This window comes from Dromiciops gliroides, chromosome 1 (genome assembly GCF_019393635.1).
Source record: "Dromiciops gliroides isolate mDroGli1 chromosome 1, mDroGli1.pri, whole genome shotgun sequence".
NCBI classification, from domain to species: Eukaryota; Metazoa; Chordata; class Mammalia; order Microbiotheria; family Microbiotheriidae; genus Dromiciops; species Dromiciops gliroides.
Window position 1 is genome coordinate 4,432,924 of NC_057861.1, and position 25,751 is coordinate 4,458,674.

Consider the following 25,751-nt stretch of genomic DNA (forward strand, 5'->3'; position numbering starts at 1 on the left):
CCCTGTTTGCCTCAGTTTCCTCAATTGTAAAATGAACTGTAGAAGCAAATGGGCAAACCATCACAGTATCTTGGCCAAGAAATCCCCAAAAGGTGTCAGGAAGAGCTGGACAAGACTGGATAAAATGACTAACCACAACAAAGAAAGAGGGATCAGAACTAGCCCTACAGGGCAGGATTCAGAGCAAAGGGCGGATGGAAAGGGCACTGAGGCAAATTCAGGCTTGATCTAAAGAAAAAGTGCCCAAGGGGCTGTCCCAAAGTGGGATGGGTGGAGAAAGAGGAGGACTGCATAGGGGGTGCTTATTCAGCTACTGGTTGGTCTGGACAGCCTGAGGACTCTGTGCTTTGGGGAGCCCATAGCCAGGAGGTTTCTGAGCAGTCTCCCCTGGGCACCTGTTTTGCCATTTACCAGGCACTCTCCTTGGGAAGTCCAAGTACTTGTTTGACATTTGAGGAAACTGAGGCCAGGAGAGAGCTTGACTCTGGTTAGCTCAGTGAGCCCCTTTCAGGCCTAGGATTGAAGACCAGCTCGTCCATGGGCGAGGTCAGTGTTCTTCCCTAAGATCCTGCAGCTGTGTGACTCTTTTCCACCACATCTCACCACCCCGCACTGTCTCACCCACCATTTAGAAAGGGAATGTGCACTTGCATACATATGTCTGATCACTCCATTTTCAATTAGTATTTTATTGTCAGCTTTTCAGATTCCACAGATGTATTCCTACTGACTTTCTGTCCCTGGGGAAATAAGTGAGGGTCACAGGAGGCTGGTAGTATTGCCCCCGGAGAGCGGGCCCTCCTTGCTTCATTGACTGAACTGACACCCCCCCTTCCCCCACGACCCCCCACTTCAAGCTTCTGAGACTGTACAGAGAGACTCATTAAGGGGGCTCAGAACTGCATGTAAGCGAGCAGAACCAGAAGCGGCCCCTGACATGTGGACAGCAGTGCAGAGGGCTGGACGGCCGTCTTGGTAGCGGGTGTTTATCATGGATTTGTTGAGTTTTCAGAACTGGCTTTCCTTGGGCTCTTGCATCGACTTCATCTGAAGTTTATTGTCCGTGATTAAATGATACCAAGGGGCCTATCTGAAACAAATGAGTGAAGTCGCGTTGTTTTCACCCAAAGGTTTCCTACGGTTTTCACTTAATTAAAAAAAGATCGGGGGAGCCAGTAGTTGAGCCAAGTGGAAAACTGTATTAAGGAGGGAAAGTGTGGTCTGGAAAACGTGACTGCCCCTTCCACTGCTTCTCCCCTCTTTATGCTCAGAGTAGGAAACATAAAGTAAGGGGGGATGGGTGTGTGTGTGTGTGTGTGTGTGTGTGTGTGTGTGTGTGTGTGGGCGCTGCAGTGTCACTGCATAGATTCTTAGGGAAAGATACGACTCCATTTACCCCTTAGCCACATGGGCCTCTTGGAAAGCGAGCGAGCAGCTGATGAGGGGCGAGCTGGCTGATCTCCGTTGGCAGGCCGGGTCAGCCCTGGACACTTACAAGGAACACTAAAGTGGTAATAAATACACGTTGGAGAGCCGGGGCGCCTTCTGACTGTTCTCTGTCGGGATGGTGCAAAGGTTCTTGGTGTGTGGATGGTTCAGCAGCCCCTGGTTCTGGAATTTGTGCAAGGTGGTCTCAGGAGCTGCTCTCCAAGCCTTCTTTTCTCCGGCGCCCATTGGAATGCAAAGCTAATCACTCTGCAGCTGGAAATGGTAGGTGTTAGTCTTCCATTGGCTGACGTCCTCATCAATCATACTGCGCTCAGTGAAAGTGACGTTCCCTTCGGCATCAATGAGAACAATGGTATTGGTTCTGAAAGAAGCCACAGGACAAGGTCAGTTAATCCCCCTGCTCCCAAGGAGGGCCAGAGTTTTGTCTCCTTTCAATCTCTTCCCGGAGTCAGGCCAGTGCCCAGTTAAACAGTCAGCAGGGAAGCCTGCATGGAGAATGGAAACCCCCTGGCCCAAGGCTTAGCCAGTGAATGCTCTTTGGGCTTTGCTACAACCGTATACAAATCCCCCAAGGTGACAAAGAGTGCGAGACAGAGCAGAGAGACTTAATGAGAATGTTTTAATATTGATGAGCGTGTGCAACGAACCTCAGAGAGAAAATGGAGTTTGGGCAGTAATTAGTTTGACACAAATCAGAAGAACCACACCCGTCTTTGTGCTCTTTTCTTTTTTTTTTTTTGGTGAGGCAATTGGGGTTAAGTGACTTGCCCAGGGTCACACAGCTAGTAAGTGTCAAGTGTCTGAGGCTGGATTTGAACTCAGGTCCTCCTGAGTCCAGGGCTGGTGCTTTATCCACTGCCACCTAGCTGCCCCCTTTGTGCTCTTTTCTAAATAGCTTCTTTCTCTCTTGGAGGTGGAGATGTTTTTCTACCTACCTTCTAACCGCACTAGAAGCCTCTTCTAAGGCCTCCTCATGGGGTTCCTGGGCTAGGGAGAGAGTCCTGGCTATCTTCTGATAAGAAGAGAGTCCTAGTGGACCCAGGCCACACATGGTCACCCGCCTCTTTGTCCATCACACATTCCCCAGACCCTGAGTCTTCTCCGCTGTGTGCCGCAGGCTGCTTCGGCCCACGACGGGCTTCTCTAGTGGTCCCGGAGTCCCAGGCAGCACCCCTGGGCAGAGTTGGGAAGCTGTGGGCCCTTTGGGCAGAGCTCAGCTGGCTCAGCCCGCTGGTGCTGACCCCGGGTAGTGAGCCATGGATCTGGAATCAGGCTGTGAGTTTCAACGGAGCTCTTTGACTTTCTACTGGGTGACCGGGCACATCGGTCAGCCTCTAAGGGCCTGAATTTCCTCAGACAAATTAGGAGGTAAAAAAGGATCTCTAAGATTCACGTTAGCTAGAAATCCTATGATTTATGTGAAGCTGTCATTAGGGCAGTGGGTAGGGCGCTAGGCAAGGAGTCAGGAAGGCCTGAGACCAAATCCCACCTCGGACACTTGCTGGCCTTGGTGGGGCTCTGTACCGGGCACTGCCCTCTGGGTCCCAGACGGGCTGGGTGCACTTGGGGGTCCCACCTGCTTTGGAGGCTCTGTGTGAGGGGGGAGTCTGGGAGTCTGACTCATCCTGCCAACTTTTCAGGCTTCCTGGGAGAAAAGCAGGCTACATGTCCATGGGGGTCTAGTGGTGGGTACACTTAGCGGGAGAGCCCTCGGAAAGCCTTCCCCGCGTGGTGTGCTGATGTCAGGCCCTGGTCTGTCTGCAGCAGAAGCCACAGGGAAGTAATGGGGGCGGGGGGAAAGGAAGTGAATGAGTCCAATCCTGGGCCACCCCCAGCGCCTGGGCTGGGCCCTTCCCATAGGATGAAACTCTTTTCTCCATTGGAGGCCAAAGTCAAGTGCCCCCTGCTCCAGGAAGTCCTCTTGATGACCCCCAAAGCAGTGGGCCCTCCACTCCCTACCAAGTGCTTCTCCCTCTTGTCTGGCAGGGCCTCTCCTGCGCTCTCACCACCGGGCCCCATAGTCCTTTGTCTTATCCCTGAAGGCGGGGATGGGGGTGGGGGCCCTGTTGTCTCTCTTCTCTGTGTCCTCTCGTACCAAGCACAGCCCAGGAATACAGAAGAAGCCTTAATGCACGAACGACTAAGCCGATGTCATCCATCCATTTCGCAGCAATGCCTTCGAGGGATGGATATTTTGACGTTTTTACCTGGTGCCGTATCCTGGGCAGCGCACACACACTGCTGCGTATTGGTTCAGGATGGGCAGGATGTAATCCTTGCCCTGGTCCTCGATGGCGGGGTCCGGCAGCTGGCTGGAAAGACAATGAGGTCTCACTACCCAAGCTTAGACCAGAGGTCCTGCGCATCCTCTCCCCCCCACCCCACCCCACCCTCCTCATTCCTCCCTTACCCAAGGCCAGGGGCTCCTCCTCCTTCAGCTTGGCCCAGTCACTCACTCGCTAGCTCAGATACTCAGCTCAGGCTCCCAAGACCCTCCACCTTTGCCAGGCTTATCTCACATGAATTCCTTCTGTTCCTCAGCCAAACTGGACAGCTCCCATCCCTCCAAGCACAGCAGACTCTGTTTTCCCACCTCCACCCCTTTCCTCATGGCATTCAATGGGCTTACAACGTCTTTCCTTCCCTTTGCCTGTTGAATCTGTCTCTGGAATGGGTAGACACTTGACTCACATGCTGCCTCCCCAGTGAGCTTTCCTGACCCTCCTTTTGGGAGCAACCTTTTCCCTGCTTGGGCCTCATAGAACAACAACAATAAAACGTTTGCATAGGGTTTACATTTAAATTAAATTTCATTCATTTTTTATTCAGCAAAAATCTGCCTCCTTTACCCTTTCCCTTATCTAGATCAAAAAAGAAAGAAAAAACCCCTCCTTACAAACGTGTAAGGTCAAACAATCAAATTCTGGAATCAGCCGCATCTACAAAAGTCTCTTAGGCAGCTAGGTGGCACAGTGAAGGGTGTGCTGAGGCTGGAGTCAGGAAGACCCATCTTCCTGAGTTCAAATCTGGCCTCAGATACTCACTAGCTGGGTGACCCTGGCTAAGTCCCTCAATCCCATTTGCCTCAGTTTTTTTTTTTTTTTGTCTGTCAGGATGAGCTGGAGAAGGAAATGGCAAAGCAAACCCCCAATGTGGTCACTAAGAATCCAACATGACTGAAATGAATGAGTAACAACCATGGTTTCAGCCTGTACTCTGACTCCATCACTTTTCTGTCAGGAGATGGGCAGCATCATTCTTCCTGACTCCTGGAATTATCCATAATTTCCCGGATCACAGAGCTCCAGTCTTTCAAAGTTGTTTGTCTTTCTATTATTGTTGGCACCGTATGAATCATTTTCCTAATTCTGCTCAATTCACTCTACATTAATTCTATTTCCTTCATCATTTCTGACAACACAATAGTATTCCCTCACACTTATATACCATAAATTGTTCCATCCTTCCACAATCGATGGGCACCCCCTTAGTTTCCATTATTCTTGCCTTGGTAAAAAGAGTTGTTGTCAGTATTTGTTTTATTTCTTTAGTTTGTTTTGATTAGAATGAATCCCTTAATATGCCCTCACTCTTATTCCCTCCTCTCCATTCTCCCTTTCCCTCATTTTCCTGTTGGGTGAAATGTATTTTTGTACCCAACTCTGCGTGTGTGCATGTGTGTTTTCTTCCTTTGACTGCTCCAGATAAAAATAAAGTTCAAATGTCACCTGTGGCCCCAGCCTCTTCCTCTTTGTTTGGACAGACTTGTACTTGAGCACACCAATTATATGAAATGATTTCCCCTATTCTTCCTTTATTTCTCTCCCTCCCCTTCTTTTTTTATTTCATTTTATTTTATTTTGTGGGGCAATGAGGGTTAAGTGACTTGCCCAGGGCCACTCAGCTAGTAAGTGTCAAGTGTCTGAGGCCGGATTTGAACTCAGGTCCTCCTGAATCCAGGGCCAGTGCTTTATCCACTGCGCTCCCTAGCTGCCCACTCTCATTTCTTTTCCATTTTTTCCCCTTTAGTGCTTCATTTTATAAAAACTTATTTTTTAACTTTTACTTCCCCCCAGGGATGGAGTACAGTCTGTTGTCTGAGGACCTGTGTAATTGGACCGAAGGTCACAGAAGGTCAGCCATCACTATTAAAGCATGGAGCTCCTCACCTCCCTCTGCTCAGAGGGCCATCGATCTGTGCTGGAGGGAATGCTCACACTGGGGAGGGTGAGGCATGGGGGAGCACAGAGCTTGTGAAGCACTGAAGTGTAGCAGTGACTAGTGAAGTGGCCTTCTAGGTAAGTCATTTGTGTAGACCAGACCCTTGGGCTCATGTTAGACTAACAACATTCATTAGAAAATTCAACACCTGTGAGTTTGGGTAGGTCTCCCTTTGCTCTCGCTGCCCACATGACCATCAAGTGAGTGATAAGTCTCTATTGTGCACCACTATTGTGAGGTCTCAGAGAATGCAGGCACTGTGGGGTCAGCTGGAGGAGATGGAAGCGTCGTTAGGAGGGGCCTTGCTTTGCAGACCGGGAAGGGGTCTGCTCTCTGTGGCCAGTTTGGCTCAGACTCCATCTGGCTTTACAAAGGTCACTGAGGACCTGCAGAGTGTCAGGGGAGGCAACGAGACAGGAAGGGCGTCAATACCATGCCCTCTGAAGACCAGTCGTGGGACTTGGGGAAGGTTTAGGGAAGATGTGATGACCACCTTTGAACAGCGAAAGGCTGGCACAGGAAGAGGGTTAGACTTTTTCCGCTTGGCCCCACAGGAACAGAGGGTGACTGTTGTAAAGAGGCACATTCAGTCTCGATGTCAGAAAACCTTCCCGACAGTCGTTGTTCAGTTGTTTTGATGGAGGAGGCAAAGAAAGAGTTAACGGACAAGCTTAAGACCCAGGCTCTGATTTAGATCTGAGCTCTAACGGGGATTCAGACCCCAGTTCTGAAAGGGATTCATGGCTAACTTTAGACCTTTAGACTTGGGCCCTCATCAAAGTCAGGGCCTAGGTTCTTGTTAACTGGTATCTGGAGGTCTGGCTCCTATTAATTACCGCCCTCCCCCCCCCCCTTAATCACCACCCACAACAAGAACATAGAGAGGCAGGTCATAGGGACTTTAGCTATAACAAAGACACAGAGATAAGCTATAGAAGTCCTAACTGATAAATGTTAATATCCAGAAACTAGGCCTGAGAATGAAACACACAGGACACTCTGACCTTGGCAAGTTGAGGTAACATGCACAGAAAAGGTCAAATTTGTCCCCAGCTCACTTTATGACGTGTAAACCCCCCAAATACCCCTCCAGGAAAGAAGGTGCCTGCCTCAGGGGTTGGCTTAGGACCCCAGGAAGTCCAAATTAGGGTAAGCCCTCCCCTGTACCTCCCTAAGGTGGAGATTATGATAATGAGACTGAAAATCAGTTTATCCATACTATAAATATGTCTTTCTTTTCCCTATTCAAGTATTGTAATAAAACTTGGGAAACTGAGTCACTGAGTCTTGTCATTCTTTTGGGACGCCTCACAATCCATCTGATCAATGAAATCCATCCCACATCAGTTTCAGTTGTGTCTGACTCTCCATGATCCCATTTAATTTTTTTTTTTTTTGGCAAGGCAATTGGGGTTAAGTGACTTGCCTAGGGTCATACAGCTAGTAAGTGTTAAGTGTCTGAGGCCGGATTTAAACTCAGGTCCTCCTGACTCCAGAGCCGGTGCTCTATCCACTAAGCCACCTAGCTGCCCCTCCATGACCCCATTTAGGGGGTTTTCTTGGCAGATCCTGGCATGGTTTGCCATTTCCCTCTTCAGCTCATTTTACAGATGGGGAAACTGAGGCAGACAGGGTGAAAGGACTTGCCCAGGGTCACACAGCCAGTAACTGAGGCTGGATTTGAACTTGGGAAGATGAGCCTTCCTGACTCCAGGCCAGGCGCTCTGTGTGCTATGGCGCCCCCCAGTGGCCACCTAAGAGGCAGTGAGTGCTCTCTTAAGAGGGAAGGGCAGCTTCAGGAGGTGGCACCTTCTCCCACATTGGAGGTCTTTGAAGAATGGTTGGACAAGCAGTGGTGAGACCGTGTCATTGAGTCAGTCATTGTAAAATGGATCCAACCGGGCATCCAATGAGTCAGCGCTATGACCAAAGCAGGTTCCTCAAGGCAGAGAGAGAGGATACAAGTCACTAGAGGCCGGGCAGGGGGCAGGGAAGAGGCTCGGCCTTCTCTTCTGTAGGATAACCCCCCCCTAACGAAACCAATTGCAAAGATGCTGGTATGGAGAAACCACTTGGCTGGGCCATGCCCCCTCCCCCCAAGTAGCTCAGGTTTCCCAGGCAGGGAGGCCTCATCCCACAAGACCCCTTCTACTACAGGGTATGTTTAAGGGTGGGGGTCACTGTGAGGCATGCAGCCCCCCCTCCCAGCCCCCAGGCCCTGCCTCTCTCCCCTCACCCCACACTTCCAGGATATTTGATCTGAGCTGCATTTCCTTGTTTTTTAGCCTCAAGGCCAGATGAGGGCCCTCAAGTCCACATCACTCTGCTGTTTTCTGGAGTTTCTAGACAAAAATTTAGTCATCTAATCTCAATGATTTTCAGAGGGAGCTCCGGCCTTCTGACCTAATGAAAGTGTGTGTTTCTCTCTGGCAGACTCCTAGCCCTTCTCTAACTGAGGTCACATCAGGACACTGGAGATGTTTAATATATTCCAGTGTCTATTACTGGCCAAGCACAGGGAGGGGAGGTCGGCAGAGCAGCCGACCTTTGGGGGACACTTCCCTCTGGCCAGGAAAGGTGGGTGAGCCTGCAGCCTTTTCCCTCCTCAGCTGCAGCTCAGCTCTGTCTCTGGGGGCCCCGGTGTTCCACAGGCTGTGAGAGACTCTCCTAAGGTGCCCCCCCTCCCCATCATTCAAATCCTTTGGATTTCTCCCACGGGGAAAAGTCAAGCAGAGGGGTGGGAATACTGTGTCCAGATTAGCCAGTTCTGACGACTAGACTGTAACTCTTGAGTAATTGAAAATAATGATGAAAAAAGGGAGGGGCCATTTCACATTAGGGATTAAGAGATAAAAGGGGGCCTGGGACCCTCCTTTTTTGGTTACCCACCAGCTGGACATGGGGTGGCCCATTCCCACGAGAATGACAATAAATGAGCCTTTGACACATCACCACCGCTGAGTTCCAGAAATTATAGGGGTGATATTCCTCACAGGCCTGCACTGGGCCAGGCCTTCAGGCAGCAAGTTTGACACCTGCGCCCTAGATCACCTGGTTTATTTTTTTTATTTATCGTCCAAATGTGCCATTTTACAGACGAGAAAACAGGCCCAGGAAGAGGAAGCCACTTGTCTGGGGCCATAGAACCTGGCAGGACCAGGGCCAAGGAACTCCGACTCTCAACTCAGGATGTTTCACCATCTGCCTTGTCTCACAGCTACAGAACTCAAAGAACAAAATCAAGCAACTGGGGCAGCTAGATGGCGCAGTGGATAGAGCACCGGCCCTGGAGTCAGGAGGACCCAAGTTCAAATCTGGCCTCAGACACCTAACTTACTAGCTGTGTGACCCTGGGCAAGTCACTTAACCCCAATTGCCTCACCCCCCCCCAAAAAAAATCAACCAACTACTTGTACAATTTGCCCAATGTGATTGTTGTCTCAGACCCTTGTGAGGATGATGGGCTGACTGACACGCCTCTGGGTGGGCAGACAGGGCCCCAGTTCCCGTTTGGTCTTTCTTCCCATTCCTTGACCTGTCACTATGCCCTTTGCCCAGCCCCGAGGGCCCACAACAACTTCAAATACAAGAAAAAATCCTTCTCTAGCATCGTGTCCAGTGGTCCCATCGCAGCCACTGATGCTGTCAGGCTTAGGAAGGCACAAAAGCCTTGTACACGGCGATTACCCAGCAGCCCCCGGACCCCCCCCCCCCCCCCCCCCCCCCCGGCAGGAAAGGCCGCCTCTGTCACACGGACAACAGCAGCTCCCATCACACAACGCTCTAAAGTGGCGGATCCCGCTCTGCCAAACAACCCTCTGAGGCAGACAGAGCCAGGGTTATTATCTGCCCATTGTATAGGCAGGAAACTGAGGTTTAAGTCAGTGAGTGACTTGCTCGAGCCGCAGCTGCTTTGGAGTCTCCACTGCGCACACCCGATGGACCAGGCCCTGGGCAGATTGTGGGATACACAGACAAAGGAGGAGCAGCGCTCTCCCCCACAGAGCTTCCACCCTAACGGATAATGCAGTATCTACAAAACATGTGCAAGGTCCCTGTGGGGGGTGGGGGAGAATCAGGCAGAAGAGGGGTGGGTTTGGGGGAGGACAGTGAGCTGTGTTTGAGAGGCCCCTCACCAGGGGCTCCCTCAGCCTCCTCTCCCCTGGGCTGGAGGGTGGAGGACCAAACTTCCCCGTGCCTTCCTTGATAGAGGGCACAGCTCGACTGGAGCTCACTCACTTTGCACCTGTGGTCCTGCCTTCCCCAACCTCCCCTTCCCCCACTTCCTGCCTCCTTTTGGTGTCTCCTCACGGATCGATCTGTTAGTTCTTTGGGAACAGGGGCTGTCTCCCTTTTTCTTAATTGTATTCCCAGCACCTGGTACAGTGCTTGGCTCACAGTCACCCTTAATCAATGTTTATTGGATTGGACTGGGTTGGGAGAGTCTCTAGTTATACAGAGATCTCCTGCCTGTCACTTACATAGAGATGGAAGAGGCCGAGGTCACCAAACAGAAGGATAAAACTGATATGTGGGTGTAATTAATTCTTTGTAAACTTGGTGAGAAAATAATGGGGTTTTGGGATTCCCAGAGGGTCCCTGCTGAGAGAGTCTGGCCTGACCTTTCTTTTTCTTTTTCTTTTTTTTTTGGTGAGGCAATTGGGGTTAAGTGACTTGCCTAGGGCCACACAGCTAGTAAGTGTTAAGTGTCTGAGGCCAGATTTGAACTCAGGTCCTCCTGACTCCAGGGCTGGTGCTCTATTGGCTGCACCACCTAGCTGCCCCTGACCTGACCTTTCTTAAGGCCAGCCTAGAGTCAGGAAGTTCCCTCACTCAAAACCACACCTACCTGAAAGCCTTGTTCCTGCCAGAGGACCTGTTCTCTGGGCTCTGACATCAGCATGACTGTGCGGACCCCTCCTCAAATCCAGTGAACCAATAGATTTGAATGATGCTAGCCAATGAGCTTTAAGCAGTGTGTTAGGGTAGGCTCTGTCCCTTCCCTTAGAGAGCTCCCTGATCTCTCTTTTTGGTGAGAGAACTTAGTGAGAACAGATGCAGCCCACTAGGTTCTCCATTTTCTCTTTTCTCTCTCTTCTCTCTCTTCGCTAGGCTTTCCTATCTTTCAGAGCCATGTGCGCTCTCTTTACTAATATTTAATATGCTTTTATAAATGCTTAATGCTCCAAACTGGTGCAGTGGTCTCCAATTTCTAAGTAACAAATATATAATAAACCCCAGCTAATTTTCCCTACACTTGGGACAGAAATAGGGCCACCACATATAGTTTTACTAGCCACAACCCTGAAGGGCTATATAAAGGTGGTGGTGTTATTGTTCCCACCTCTGTTATTATTTAAACATTTAATTAACAACCATTTTGTTTGTCATCTCTGAATTCAGAAAAATCTTTTGGGGGCTTTTGGCTGAGGTTTCTTTAACAAGCCATTCAGGGACATCTGAGCTGATGACTGACCGCTGGAGGGCCCTCAGAGGCCACAAGGGTGGTGACCTGCTCAGGCTGCCTATGGCCAGGTTTGAACCCAGGCCAGATTTCCGATTCCAGCCACCATACCTTCCCCAAAGGGGCAAGGCAAGCAGCGCCACTCCACTCAGTCCAGTGACCTCAAAGCTGCCTGCAAAAGCTGCCCTTCCTTCTGGATACTTAGTGCTGGTGGCGGGGGTGGGGGCCAGTGTCCCCTCACAAGAAGGCAGTGTTCACAGCCAGGCTATGCCGCCATTTCTCTCACTGACCCTCCTTGTGTGATTGGCCTTGGACCAAAGAGAAGAAGACTTGAGGAAATCAGGTCAGGTGACAGAACAGGTGGGGACCTCTCCCAACACGTGTGGGTACTTTCCCCCCCAGATCCTCTGTGACTGGTTGCCTAATCCCTGCTTGAGTGAAGGTGACCTTGGTAACTAATGGCCACGTGGTGTGGTGGCTTGAGCCCTGACCTTGGCTGTGGGGAAGATCGAGGTCCCTCCCGGTCTCATCTTAACCATTTACTAGCTGGGCCATCCTGGGCAGGTCCTTTGGCCTCTCAGGTACCCCATTTCTTCTTCTGTATAACAGAGGTTTGGCCTTGTTGACCTCTACGGTCTTTTCAGCTCCACGACTGTGCCTCTCTGATCTCCTGAGATAGTGCATTTCATATTTGGAAAAGCCAGACAGAGAGGAAGTTTCTTCCCCAACGGGGCCATAAAATGCCTCTGATGCTTCTCTTCCCCACTCCTCGTCCTTTCTTCTGGGGTCCAGGGGACCGAGCCTCCTCCTCCTATCGGCCTTTCCAGCCGTCGGGTCTCCCTCTGGCCACTCCCTTCTAGTTCTTTCAAAGGATCCTCACAACTCCATTTTTGGACAGTTCCCTCCCTGGGACGATGCTCTGGACTTGTGTCTCCTGGACTCAAGCGTGTGACCTGTCCACGCTCTTTACAAAATATGGCAACCAAACCTGGGCCCAGGATTTGGGATGTGGTCTGAGCAGGGCGCGTCACTCTGAAGCGCCTCCAACATCTTGGTCTGGGTCACCATTCTAAACGCTTCTCTCCACCGCGGCTACACTCAGGGTCAGGGCCTCCATCTAAGATGCCTCCAAGCAATAGAATTGTGGAATTGTGGTCGCTGTTCATCCCTTCCATCCTTTAATCTGTCCCTCAGTACAACCTATTCTGCAGCCCCACCAGGACCCATTTTCCATCCCTCAGGCCTATGCCCCCTGCTGTGACCTCACCTTTTCCCTCTTTCAGTTTGAGGCTGGAGTTAACCAGTTCAGCTCCGCCCTGCCCTCCACGCTGACATTTCTGGTTCCCTTGGCCCACCCCCATCATCCACCTCTTTTTTTACTCATGTGCTGTTCTACACAGCAGGAAGAAATAACACATGGCCGCCTGGCTTTATCACCAGGAATCTGCACTATCTTCTCTCAGCTGGGCCTTCACATATCTCTGTTTGCTGGACTATTGCAATAACCCCTAATTCCTTTCCTTCTATCCCCTCTCTTGTCTAGGCTTCACACAGTTGCCAAGGTAACCTTGGCATGGGTCTGTCCCTAGTCCCCCAGGGCACTGACAGCTCCTCACAGCCCGCTTCAATCTGCCACCTCATTTCCTTTCTCCCATATACTCTGTTTGGCCAAAGTGGCCTCCGGGCTATTCCCTGAGTGTCCCCCTCCTCGGTGCTTTTGCATGGGTCTCCCCACCCCTGCAATGGGCTCTCTCTGGGAATTCTCTTCTTTCAGGGCTTGGCTCAGATGCTGCTTTCCAGGGGAAGCCTGCCTTGAGCCCCTTAGGCCTTAGTGTTGTCTCTTAGACCCAGGTTCAGGTCCTGCCCGTCTGATTCGCGCTTCCTCAGTCACTCTGGGCAGGGCCCACGACCCCACCAGGCCGCGAGATCTCCAAGGTTAAGCCTTTGGAGGAAGGGTTTCCTCATCAGGAACTCCCTGCACGGTGAGCCGGATTCTTTCACATTGCTTTTGCACTAGGGAGATGCAAGGCCAGCTGAAAGCAGTTTCCCCAGATAACTGTAAGCTCCCTGAGGGAGCGCCATGGAGGGAACACAGCAGATGCTTCATCAGTGTTGCGTGAGTGGGACTTCACTAGGCAGCGGTCACAAGGACCTGCATGTGCAGTCACTGGGTGTCTCATATTTCGGCGCCCTGAACCCCCAGCTCTGCCCGGGCATCTCTGATTCTCGGCCTCTCTGTAAGTCAGGGAGGCCGGCATGCATGGCAGTCACTGGAGACAAGTCCTTACCATTCCTGATTATTCATCACTTTGAGCAGCTCACTGATCAGATCCTCTCTGGTGAGGTCCTGGCTTTGGTCGATCACATCCACGAAGAGCTGTTTCCCATACTGCAGCTTCTTCCACGGAGTCTCCAGGAGAGAATTGCTCAATCCATACACACCTGTGAATGGGAAAAGGCTTTTAAAAATGAGATTCAGGAATTGTTGGCTGGCCGCAGTCCAACAGAGGAGCCCGGCTTATTTAGTGCCCTCCTAGTAACAGCATAGAGGTAACATTTTTCTAGCATTTCAGCATAATTTCAGCATAATTCCAGTCTTCATCCCATGGGCTCCCCCTGCACAGTCCCTGTGGTGGGCAGGGGTCCCTGGGTGTGGTCTGCAGAGAGAACTAGGGGGATCTCTCCCTCTAGCTCTCTCCAGGTCTTTTCCAAGTATGGAAACTCCCTCCCCCCAGGGTCCCAATGGGCTCTACAACAGACAGGCCATGGCGGAATGAGCAGAGGTTAGGTGACTTGTCCAGGGTGACAGAGACAAGACTGGCACAGGGGTCTTACTCCTCCTCTGGAGTGACACTGCTTCCTTATTATTCTCATTTTACAGACGAGGAAACCAAGGCTCCACGGGGTTCACTGAGAGCTAGTGTCTACATTGAAGGACACTCCAGACCACCAGCCCAGCACTCTCCTTGCTGGACTGCCTGGCCTGGGGCCTCTGTCCCCATCCTGAGGCTTGTCACAGGCAGAAAAGCCCAACAAAAGAGATGAGGACAAAGTAAACTTCCCAAGAAAACTCTCCTTCATTTTCTTTTTTCTTTTTTCAAATGTATTTATTTATTTAGCAGGGCAATGAAAGTTAAGTAACTTGCTCAGGGTCATACAGCTAGTGTCAAGTGTCTGAGGTCGGATTTGAACTCAGGTCCTTCTGAATCCAAGGTTGGTACTTTATCCAATGCGCCACCTAGCTGCCCCTCTCCTTCATTTTCATTGGGGGGCTCAGCACTTAAATGAAATACCTGCCTAACTCATCAGTTTCTGTTGATAATAAAAATGTTTAAATTCTCCAGAAGTTTAATGTTCTAAATGAAGCAAACCCAGTTAAGTGTGTTCACGATGACCTTAAAAGCTGAAAAACTGACCTAGTATAAAAAAGGTTCAAGTTCTTCAGTCAGGAAAAGCATCAAGTGATCCACAGTGGGACCACAAAGTTGTCCTTTGTAAACAAAATGGGAGGAAACTGGCCAGGCGTGCGCATGGTAGAAATATACCTGAGGGTCAAAGAATGCCAACTATTAGGGTTGGATGTGACTTGAGCACATGGAACAGAGAATGGGTGGACTGGGAGAGCCTTAGAACATGGACTGTTAGAGCTGGAAGGATCCTAGAACAGAGACTGTGAAGGGTAGGAGGGATGACAGAATGTCAAAGTGAGAAGAGTCCTCAGAGCATACAATGTCCGAGCTGGAACGGACCTTAGAATCTAGACGGTCACACCAGAGAGCACAGATTGTTGGAACAAATGGGGGCCTTTAAACAGAGAATGGAAGCAGAGTATCTGGCCTACCTTTGTGTGTACCCACTGACTCAGTGAGACCTGTCCTGGACCTATGCCCAGTGACATGACAGAAACGAGGAAGAGCTGATCTTGTTGTAACAAGGCAGGTGACTGTCGGCTAGAGAATGCTGGAACAAATCACGGTACACGAACACGAAAGAATATTATTTAGACACAACTTGGCCTAATGCACAAAGCACTGGACTTGGGGGCAGGGAGATCTGAGCTCAATTCCCATCCCACATCTGCAAGATGGGAATAACAAGAGCATCTACCTCAGAAGGTTGTAGAAGAAAAATCACAAGAGAATATGTAGAACACTTCGCAAATCACAAATTGTTATAGAAACATTAGCTATTATTATTATGCCATAAGAAATGACAAAAGGCCCATGAAGCAAAATGAAGTGTGCGGAAATGGGAGAACAATTGACAGAGTAATTACATCGTCATGAAGAAAAGCGACATTGAAGGGCTCGAGAGCTCTGATCAATGTGGTGACAAATGACGACTCCATGAGAGTCATGATGAATCAGGCCTGCCACCTCATGGCAGGAGGTGATGGACTCGGGGCTTTGCTAGCAGTGGCATGTATGGGAATTGGCTTGGCTTGACTCTACTTATTCGATACAAGGGAGGGCTTTTGGGGGAGAAGGCAAGGTGGGGGAGGGGTGGTGACACCCAACAAAGAACAGAGAATCCACGAACCAGCTCAGAAACACACAGAAGAGAGTAATGGAAGCTTAGGAAGCCAAGCAGGGCAGTATTGGTACTAAGCTGTTAAATTTGTTTTTCGGTCATTTCAGTTGTGTCTGACTCTCTGTGGCTCCATTTGGGATTTTTCTTGGCAAAGATCCTGGAGTGATTTGCTATTTCCTTCTCCAGCTCATTTTACAGATGAGAAAACTGAGGCAGAAAGGGTTAAATGACTTGTGCAGGGTCACACAGCTAGTGTCTGAGGCCAGATTTGAATTCAGGTCTTCCTGACTCCAAGTCTGGTTCTCTATCAACTGAGTCACCTAGCTGCCCCTAAATTTATTAGAGGCTTAAATGACATAAGCTATAGGCAACAGAGATTCTTGGTTTCATATGCAATCCTCCTCATTTCTTTGTATATGGAAATGTTCATGTTTGTTGATGCCTATCAAGTTGGTGATAAAACAAGAGCAGACAACTCAGACCTGGGAGGGGCCTTAGAACAGGGGATGTCAATATCTTTCCTGGCCCTCTGAAATTGTCTTCTCAGTTAGTTTAGTGAGTAACACTAAGAGATACTGAGATAACAGATTGAGTCCAGAGTTCTTTAGGAAGCTATAAGGGAGACTTTAGCTCTAAGAGAAACTAGAAATCTGGCATGCAGTGTAAAAGTTTTAGGGCTGATAGTGAATTAGGTGAGAGAAAAAAGCCAAGAATGGTTCCCCCTCTTTGAAGGGATGTAAGGAAAGGTCTAGGAATCATAACAAGACCAAAATGTGTTTTAAAAGAGAAGTTCTGGGGCAGCTAGATGGTGCAGTGGATAGAGCACCGGCCCTGGAGTCAGGAGGACCTGAGTTCAAATCCGGCCTCAGACATTTAACGCTTACTAGCTGTGTGACCCTGGGCAAGTCACTTAACCCCAACTGCCTCACTAAAAAAAAAAAAAAAAAAGAGAACTTCTAAAAATATCTGGTTCACTGATAAATGGTTATCTGTGCTACCTGTGTTTTAAGAGAAAGAAAGAAAAAACACCTCTACCTCAGATAAAGCATGCTTGTGATACATGCTGACTTTTGATTCAAAGCACCACCACTACCTGGTATGGCTTACCCCTAACTACAGGGCTCTCTGATTATGAACTTTATGGGTGTCTACTCCACACTGATGCTGTATGTATAACTATTTGTTGGAGAGTGCGTCCTAGATTTAAGAGGGGGATATTTTGTTTTTATGCCATTTCAGTTAATGCCTTTTCTTGGAGCTAATTGTGTCTTCTGGCTGACTACTAAAGGGTAAACACATTGGTGGGGACTCGTGTCATATAGTTTTAGGAGTGTGGGTTTTCAGAGTACCTTCTCCATAGGATACTCACAAGTTTGAGACCTTGAGTCATTCCTTAGGGGATCCCGAATTGTGAGTATAAGTTAGCAGCAGGGAGCACTACACATCAATTTAATTCAATTTGATAAACATTTACTAAGTGCCTAGTATGTGCCAGGCCCTGTGCTAAACACTGAGGATATAAAAGGAGGAAAAAGACAGCTCCTGCCTTCAAGGAGCTTACAATCTCATGGGGGAGAGAGCATGCAAATAAATATATACAAAGCAAGCTATATATAGGCTCCCCCCCCCCTTTTTTGTTTCTTTTAAAGATTTTAATATTTCAAATTTATCTTTTTTTAAATAATAAAAGTATCATATTATTTTTCAGTTATGTGTAAAGATAGTTTTCAGCATTTGTTTCTACAAGATTTCTAGTTTCAAAAATTTCTCCCTCCTTCCCTTCCCTCCCCAAGATAGCAAGGATTCTGATATAGGTTATATATGTACAATCACATTAAACAGATTTCTGCATTAGTCTCTATACAGGCTTAATTGGAGATAATTAACAGAGAGGAGGAGCAGGAATTCAGAGAGGTCGGGGAAGGCTTCCTGTAGAAGTTGGGATTTTAGATGGGAGTTAAAGGAAGCCAAGGAGGTCAGTAGTTGGAGCAGAGGAGAGACAGCATCCAGGCCTGGGGATGGCCAGAGAGAATGCTGGAGCCTCTTATTTGTGGAAGAGCCAGCAGGCCGGTATCACTGGATCAGAGTGTTTGATGGAGAGGAACATGTAGGAAGGCTGGAAAGGTGAGAGGGGGCTTTGAAGGCCAAACAGAGCATTTTGTGTTTGCTCCTAGAGGCACCAGGGGCCACTGGAGTTCTATTGAGTAGGGGGTGATCAGACCTGAGCTTTTGGAAAAGCCCTTTGGTGGCTGAATGGAGGGTGGCCTGGAGCAGGGAGAGACTTGAGGCCGGCAGACACTCCAGCAGTCTGATGGCAACAGTCCGGGTGAGAGGAGATGAGGGTGTGTGCCAGGACGGGGCAGCGTCAGAGAAGAGAAGGGGGCATCATCAGGAAATGCTGCAGGGGTAGAATGAACAGGTCTTGGCACCAGCTTGGATGTGGAGGGTGAGAGAGAAGAGGGGTCCTATGTTTGGGAGCCCAAGAGGTGGGAGGAGGGCATGCCCTCTACAATTGTGAGATTGGGGTGTAGCCACAAAGGGCACAAGAGAAAGAGGACAACAGTAAACAGGGGTGGAAGGATCTAGGGATGGTTTTTTCAGGATGGAGGAGACCTGGCATGTCTGTGGGCAGAAGGGAAGGAGCCGGAAGACAGGGAGGGGTTGAAGATGAGTGATGGGGATGACAGGGATGAGCAGGGAAGGGGACTGGCCTTGGGCAGGAGGGAGGCAGAAGGCACCTGAGTGACAGGACAGGAGGAAGAATGCAGAAGAGGGAGCTCGTGGTCAGTGACCTCCATTTCTTCTGGAAAAGCTGAAGAGATAACACTCCAGAGACACTTGGGGCTAAAGAGATCGCAGCATCGGATATTAAAGCCAGAAGCCAGCTTAGAAGCCACCTGGCCCATGGGCCTCATTTTACAGATAAGAAACTGAGACTTAGTTAAGTGGCATAGTGGAGAGAGCGCCAGGCCTGGAGTCAGGAGGACCTGAGTTCAAATCCGGCCTCAGACACTACAGGCTGGGTGGCTCTGGACAAGTCACTTAGTGGTTGTCTGCCTCAGTTTCCTTAAATGTAAAATGGGAATAACAGTATACCTGCCTGAGGATAAAGGAGATTTTTAAAAAGCTATCAGCGGGGCAGCTAGGTGGCGCAGTGGATAGAGCACCGGCCCTGGAGTCAGGAGGACCTGAGTTCAAATCTGACCTCAGACACTTGACACTTACTAGCTGTGTGACCCTGGGCAAGTCACTTCACCCCCATTGCCTCGCCAAAAAAAAGCTATCAGCATAGTGCCTGGCACACAGTAGGTGTTTAAAAATGACAAGCGATGATGTTGGTAATGATGATGAGGTCACTTTCCCCAAAGTCACACACAGACAGTCGTAGGGTTGGGATTCAAACCCGCCCTCTGACCCAAACCCAGGGCTCTTTCCACTGAACCAGAGAGCCTCCCAAACTCTTGATGACAGAGTGCTGGGCAGGGCCATTGTTTGACATCCCTTCCACTTCTCTTGTTCGAAGATTGTGGGCTGTCTCACAGACAGAGGCTGGGAAACTTGCTTTGGGGATCAAATGTGGCTTTCAACATACCTCCTGAAAGGCAAACCCACTTTTGTTGTTATGTCTGACTCTTGGTGACCCCATTTGGGATTTTCTTGGCAGAGATGCCGGGGTAGTTTGCCATCTCCTTCTCCAGCTCATTTGACAGATGACACTGAAGCAAACAGGGTTAGGTGGGTCACTCGGGTACTAAGTGTCTGAGGCTGGATTTGAACTCAGGAAGATGAGTTTTCCTGACTCCAAGCCTGGCACTTTATCCACTGTGTGGTAACTCATGTTAGCCTAATCATTTCTTCTTCCACATTCAAAGAAAAGAATAAAATTTTAAAATCACCTACCTGTTGCCCACCAGGATTTTCTTGGGGTGCACCAAGACAATGTATATTTCATAACCTATCTCCCTGAGATACCATAGCCGTCTCACAAAAATAAAACTAACAACGTTTCTAACATTTGGTTCTGCCCAATAAATGGAGTATCAGATTATTATGAGGAGGTTGTACAATAGCAGTATTTTATATTAAAATAACCATCTTGTGAATTCCCAGAATTCCCCCTGGGCTGCTCCTGGCTGTGTTAAATCTATATTCCTGTTAATGTACTTTGAGGAGAACAGGTTTTCAGGAGAGAGGCCGTCTCATGATTTGCAGTCGTCAAGGATCAATTTCATCACTTTTTATCCCTTTCAAACAATTCCTTAGCTAATTTTTATTTTTCCCCTTATCATTAACTATACTATAAAACTCACATCCTCCTATTGGCTAGGAGAGTGTTCTGTTTCTCACACTCATTTGATTAGGGTTATGTTTTCCACAGTGTTAAACATTAAGTCATTTCGTTGTTTCTGTGATTTTTTTTTATCAATTACTGATGTTCCAGGTTTAATTAAAAATGCAAAAAACAAAACCCCCTAAACAAAATCCCAAAGGGCCATGGGAAAATACCGAAGCAAACTGTGAAATACGGCATAAAGGCCGTCAAAGATGCATACAGAACAGCGGACCAGCTGTCGTGCGGAGGAGAGGTGACAGCTTGAGAGCTGCCTTGGGACCCCCAAGACACCAAAGAACCAAATGACGGCCTTCACTACACTGGGGCCTGGCGGGAGGGTTTGGGAGAAAACATGGCTAAGAACTGAACAGGACGAGCAGTTGTTGAAGGGTTGTGTGACCTGGCCGGGTGGTAAGAATTCCCAGGGATGCCCCTTCCATCTTGGGAGTGGCCCCTTGTGAGAAGGGAAACATCAAAGTCCTCTGGACCCATCGCCGTCCTGTATTGCTCTGCAGCCCTCCTGGGGGACACAATTCACCTTGTGGGAGGAACACCCTCTATTCCACATAGGCCAGGCTGGGCTCGCGGGCTCCACCAAGGCTGTGCATGACTAGGAGACTTGAGAGGGAATGGAGATTTCCGGGTACAGGAGGTATGACATGGGCAGCGCATGAGGCGTGAAGGCTGCCCAAGCTGAAGGACTTGCTGCCTCAAGGAACCTGAGCAGACAGGTCTCTCCAAGGGGATGAGGGGAGCCGCGTCCCCTAGAGCCAGCACTGCATCTCTGCTGAAGAAACTTCCAGAGAGGGGTCTGAATGGCCAGAGGCTTGAGTCACGTCTCTGTGTCTTGTGTGTGCTGGCGAATGGGGGCCAGTGCCGGGAGCCTCTGTAATGCATGACGAGTAACCACTGGCTGCAGAGGAGAAGGAGCAAATCCACAACTCGCGCCTACGTTTCCAGTTAGCGTGACACCGAGCCTTATGCCTCGAATTATTGCCTTTAATAAAGGAAAGCACTGACTGAGTCTGGTTGCCCCGTGTGAATGAACTTGGATAGAGGCTGTAGGAGTCAGAGCTGGAAGGGACCAGAGTGAGCTGTAACTGCGAGCCTAGCCCGGCCTCCGCCATCTCGTACATGTGTGGTCAATTAAAAAACCTACGTGTAAGACTACATTTATACCCAATGCATGTCATCTGATTACATTTGGCCCAACATAACGGCCTGGCCAGGGTCCTGAATCCTGACTCACTGGCTGCCGACACCGGACTCTCAGTGTGTTGGCTGGATCACATGCAGATGTGGTAAGCATGGCCCTCCTGATGCGCAGACCCCTAGGGCGCTCCCCTGCAGACCTCTCTAAGCTGGCATGCTGACATCGATGGTCTCTTCTTTGAGATCCGGTCACTGAGGCACCTGACTGTGCTGGAGCGTCCATTGCCCGACCTTGTCACAGAAGCACCAGACTTGGGAGTTGGAAAGGATGTCTGGGACCAGCTGGCCTAACGCTTCCCTGTACAAGCATCCCCCAGAAGAGTCATTCAGCTTGGGCTTGAAGACCTCTGATAAGAGCAAACGCCATCTACTCTTGGAGGCCTCCAATTGCTAGGAAGTATTTTCTGTTTTCAGTCTACACTTGTATCTTGACAACTCCCTCCCACTGCTCCTCGTTCTGAGGCCCAGCATGGTCCTAAAGCCAGTTGTTGGCATAATGACGCACCCGACAATGCACACAACATTCTGCATCCACAGTTGTCCACCTCGCCTACGAGAGGAGCAAGTTCCCATGTTCTTCCAAGCAGCACTGTGGTGATGCAGCAATCACCTTTTCATAATAACAGCCCCCCTTGATATGATCCTTTCAGGTTTGAAAAGCTCTTTTTCAAAATAGACTTGTGCAGTAAGTAGTACAAGTGGACCCATTTTATAGCCGAGGAAACTGAAGTCTAAGAGATAAAGTGACTGTTGTAGAGTCCCACGGCAGGATTCTGAGTCCATTAGTCTTTGTACAAGGCCCAGCTGCCTTTCCTCTTACATCCTCGGCACATACTTTGTTGGTCCTGGTCACCTGGACTCATTAAAAATAGCCGGGGTTCTAGGGGCAGCTAGGTGGCCCAGTGGATAAAACACCAGCCCTGGATTCAGGAGGACGGACCTGAGTTCAAATTTGGCCTCAGACACTTGACACTAGCTGTGTGACCCTGGGCAAGTCACTTAACCCTCATTGTCCCGCCCCCCCCCCCCAAATAGCCTGGTTCTCATACTCTTTCCTTGTTCATCTTGGACTTAATCTCTCTATTAGCTCTGTGCCATGTCCTTTGTGGCCCCCAAATGACTCTCTTTTGGCAAAATAAAATAGGAGCTGCTCGAGTCTGTGCCTCATTCATACTGAGCTGTCCGTGCTGAGCTCCTCCAGGACACCTGTGCCCTCCCCTAAGTTGGAGATTGAGGGACCCATCCCCCGTCATCCCTCTTCCTAGCCTAGAATTCCTGGATGACAAGGGAAGCAGCTGTGGAGAGAGCACTGACCCTTCATCCCTCTGAGACCTCAGGCAGGTCACCTAATCTCTGGGCCCACGTTTCTCTACCTGTCGGAGGAGGGGGTTTGGATTGGAAGATGACCCCCTCCCCCCCCACCCCGCCTTTTCCTCCAGGCATTTCCCTTGCTAAGTGGCAGCCTGCTCATCCCCACCAGGTGCTTCTCCTCATACTCATTCTCAGTCCTTCAAAGACTTGTCCACCAGACCTCCCTGCCTCCTCCCAGCACATCCTTGGGTTGTGTCTTCTCCAAGCCAGGTTTCTTGGGTCCTTCCTTGGATCGCTGCCTCTTGCCCTCACCCCCCATGCTTCCTGGCTCATCAAGGCCCTGAGACTGTGGTGCCCAGAAGTGGACACATGGTGCTCCAGGTGACCTCAGACAGGGCAGGACCGGCGACACCCTCACCTGCCCACTGCAGGAAGCCACGCCCCTCCATGGCAGCAGGAGGAGGACGGGTCTCTAGGATGGGTCTTGGGAGGCCCCAAAGGAATAAGCATTCCTTGGGGTATCCGGGAAAGACTGAATAATAATCAGTGGGAGGGAAAATTAACTTTAGGCTGAAAAACAGAAGAGTTCAGGCTGTTTAATGGCCAGGACAGTGCTCTGTACTTTCTGGGCTCTGCCACCTCATTCATGCCGCAGGTCATTCAGGCCTGTTTATCCAGTGCAGCCCTTGTCTGGGCCCTCACCTGAGTTCACCACAGAGGGTCTGCCCAAAGCCCCGAGGGCCTTCAGGACATGGGAAGACATGGACTGTCCACTGGTCATCCCTAGCTCTCACCATGTGACCCACCCATCTGCTCTTCCATCTTTAAAAAGGTCTATCAACCAGTCAATCCTTAGCAGTTCATTTTTTTGGGGCGGGGCAATGAGGGTTAAGTGACTTGCCCAGGGTCACACAGCTAGTAAGTGTCAAGTGTCTGAGGCTGGATTTGAACTCAGGTCCTCCTGAATCCAGGGCCAGCGCTTTATCCACTGCGCCACCTACCTGCCCCAAACAGTCAATCCTGAAGGACAGAATTTGTGACTGAGCAGTCAACTGGAAACGGAATCCCTTCATGTTCCAATACAAAACTAGGAAGGAACAGTAAAGTTGCTTGAGACTATTTCTGAGGGAGGCCACATCTAGGGAAGCTGGCAGGGAGGCTGTGCGGGACAGTAGGAAGAGCTGCTCCTGAGGCCAGGAGGCCTCCGTTTACATGCCAGCCCTGGCATTTAATGGCTGGGGCCCCTTCACCCCAGCTAGCCTCAGTTTCCTCATCTTAAAACTAAAAATCCTTAGGGGCAGCTAGGTGGCGCAGTGGATAGAGCATTGGCCCTGGAGTCAGGAGGACCTGAGTTCAAATCCAGCCTCAGACACTTAACACTTACTAGCTGTGTGACCCTGGGCAAGTCACTTAACCCCAATTGCCTCACTAAAAAATTAAAACAAAAAACAAAAAACAAAAAAAAACCCCTAAAAATCCTTGGCTAAGATCCACAGGGCTGTTTTCAGGAAGGCACAACATAAACTTCTACGTAAACAAGAGCTACTTTACTAAAAAGAAATCTGAAGACAAGAGAAGACAATGATGAAAGAGGAAGGTAAAGGCTGTTTGTTTTTCCTGCCAAGCCAACAGGTGTGAAATGAAGCACACGACTGATAACACGCATTTCAGGAAGAGAACTTACCCGGCGATAAAACGATAGGCTCTTGCTCACCTCGGTTTCCGTAGTAGCAAAATACATCTCCCTTGGTGGTGCTGAGAGAGAGAAAGAGAAGGAGGGAGGAGGGGAGGGGAGCAGAGAAGAGAAAGGGACGGAAGGGAGGAGGAAGAAAGAAAAGAGGTCAGTCAGTCAAAATAGCAGCCCAAGTGTTTCGGGTTCTGTTCAGAAGGGTTGGTGCTGGTGCGTGGCCCTGAGGTCACAGGTTGTCTCAGCCTGGCACCAGGGAGGTCCTTGAAATGCCCAGCGTCCTGGCTTGCCGGCTTTTAGTCTGGCTCACATAGCAAGCCCCTTCTGGGTTCAAGATCGGCCACCTGGTTAATCCTCTGTTTCCTTGGCTTCAAGAGAACTGTTTGTTGTCAAGCTGTGCCCTTTCCCCCAGCCCTCCATCTAAGTCTCCAAGTGGTTAGAAGGACCTTGGCTTGGGGGGGGGGGACAGGGACGGGGGATTTTCGGAAGCCCTTCTCTGGTGCCCTTTGTGGCAGTGATGAGAGGCTGTGGAGAGGGCCATTCGGCCTGTGAGGTGCCCCTCTGTGCCACTCACAGCGGGCAGCTGGGCTAGTGCTCAGATGGCAGGGTTGGGGGCAGTGCCCCTACCGGCCCTGGGAGGGCCCATGGGGTCAGCCCACAGATGGGCGTGTGGGGCTTTATCCAGGCAAAGCTGTGGCACGTTGTCAGCTCGGCCGGCCAGGCCGCTTTGCCTTTTCTGCTTCTTACCCTCAAGAATGAAGCATCACCAACTGCCATTAGATGGCTCACTCTCAACGTGCTTCAGCCCCACTTCTGACAGGAAGGGAATTCCTCCAATTGCTGTTTGGACACAGGCCAGGGGAGGTTTCAAATAAACCCACCTGTACTGGGTGATGGGCCGCGTGGCATAACCCTTGGAAATGCTACGGGCTGCAAAGGCATCTTCGTCTTTCCTTGCAACGGTACAAAGATCTCAATTCAAGTGTCTAAACCTTGACAAGTATTTATTCAATACTGCTTGTAAAACTGTATTCTGCATCCTTCCTTCCTTCCTTCCTTCTACCTTGCTTCCTCTCTCCTTTCCTCCTTCCTTCCCTATAACTGACCTTTCCAGCCCCTTTTCCCATCATTCCCCTTCATACCCCTCGGGTTCCAGGTAAACGGTTTCATCACCCGTTTTCTAGGTCTGGGCCTCCATCGCCCACCTCAGTGCCATGTCCTTCATACCTGGAATGGCTGTCTGCCTTTCTTCTGCCTCTCAGAATCCCTCCCTCCCTCCCAGGGCTGGCTGAGAGGCCATCTCCTATGGGAAGCCTATCCTGGTCCCTGGCTGCTTGAGTTCTCACCCTCCTCCAATCATCTCGTACAAACTTTCTGGCTCACACTGTATCCCCCAGAAAGGCGGGAGCTCCTTGAGAGAAGGGCGTGTTTTTGTCTTTTCTTTGGGTCCGCAGCACTTGGCGCAGTGCCTGTCACAGCGGGTGGTCCCCCCATGCTTGTTGGATTGGACTGGATTCCTTCCTTCACCAGCCATCTGAGGGGCT

General features: G+C 49.9%; 1 protein-coding gene across 3 annotated transcripts in view; it reads right to left on the reverse strand.

The window, feature by feature from the left end:
* Nucleotides 1–669: 669 nt before the first annotated feature.
* The window catches only part of TANGO2 (transport and golgi organization 2 homolog), a 161,441-nt gene continuing 136,359 nt past the window's right edge, over nucleotides 670–25,751 (reverse strand). For 2 of the 3 annotated variants that reach the window (XM_043979204.1, XM_043979206.1), the window contains 4 exons: nucleotides 24,205–24,275; nucleotides 13,423–13,576; nucleotides 3,657–3,761; nucleotides 670–1,810 (listed from right to left, as the gene is read on the reverse strand). In XM_043979204.1, the coding sequence (XP_043835139.1) occupies nucleotides 1,687–1,810; nucleotides 3,657–3,761; nucleotides 13,423–13,576; nucleotides 24,205–24,275 (454 nt within the window). In that variant the 3' untranslated portion in view covers nucleotides 670–1,686. The remainder of the gene's footprint in view (nucleotides 1,811–3,656; nucleotides 3,762–13,422; nucleotides 13,577–24,204; nucleotides 24,276–25,751) is intronic. The other variant, XM_043979205.1, reaches the window with a different exon arrangement.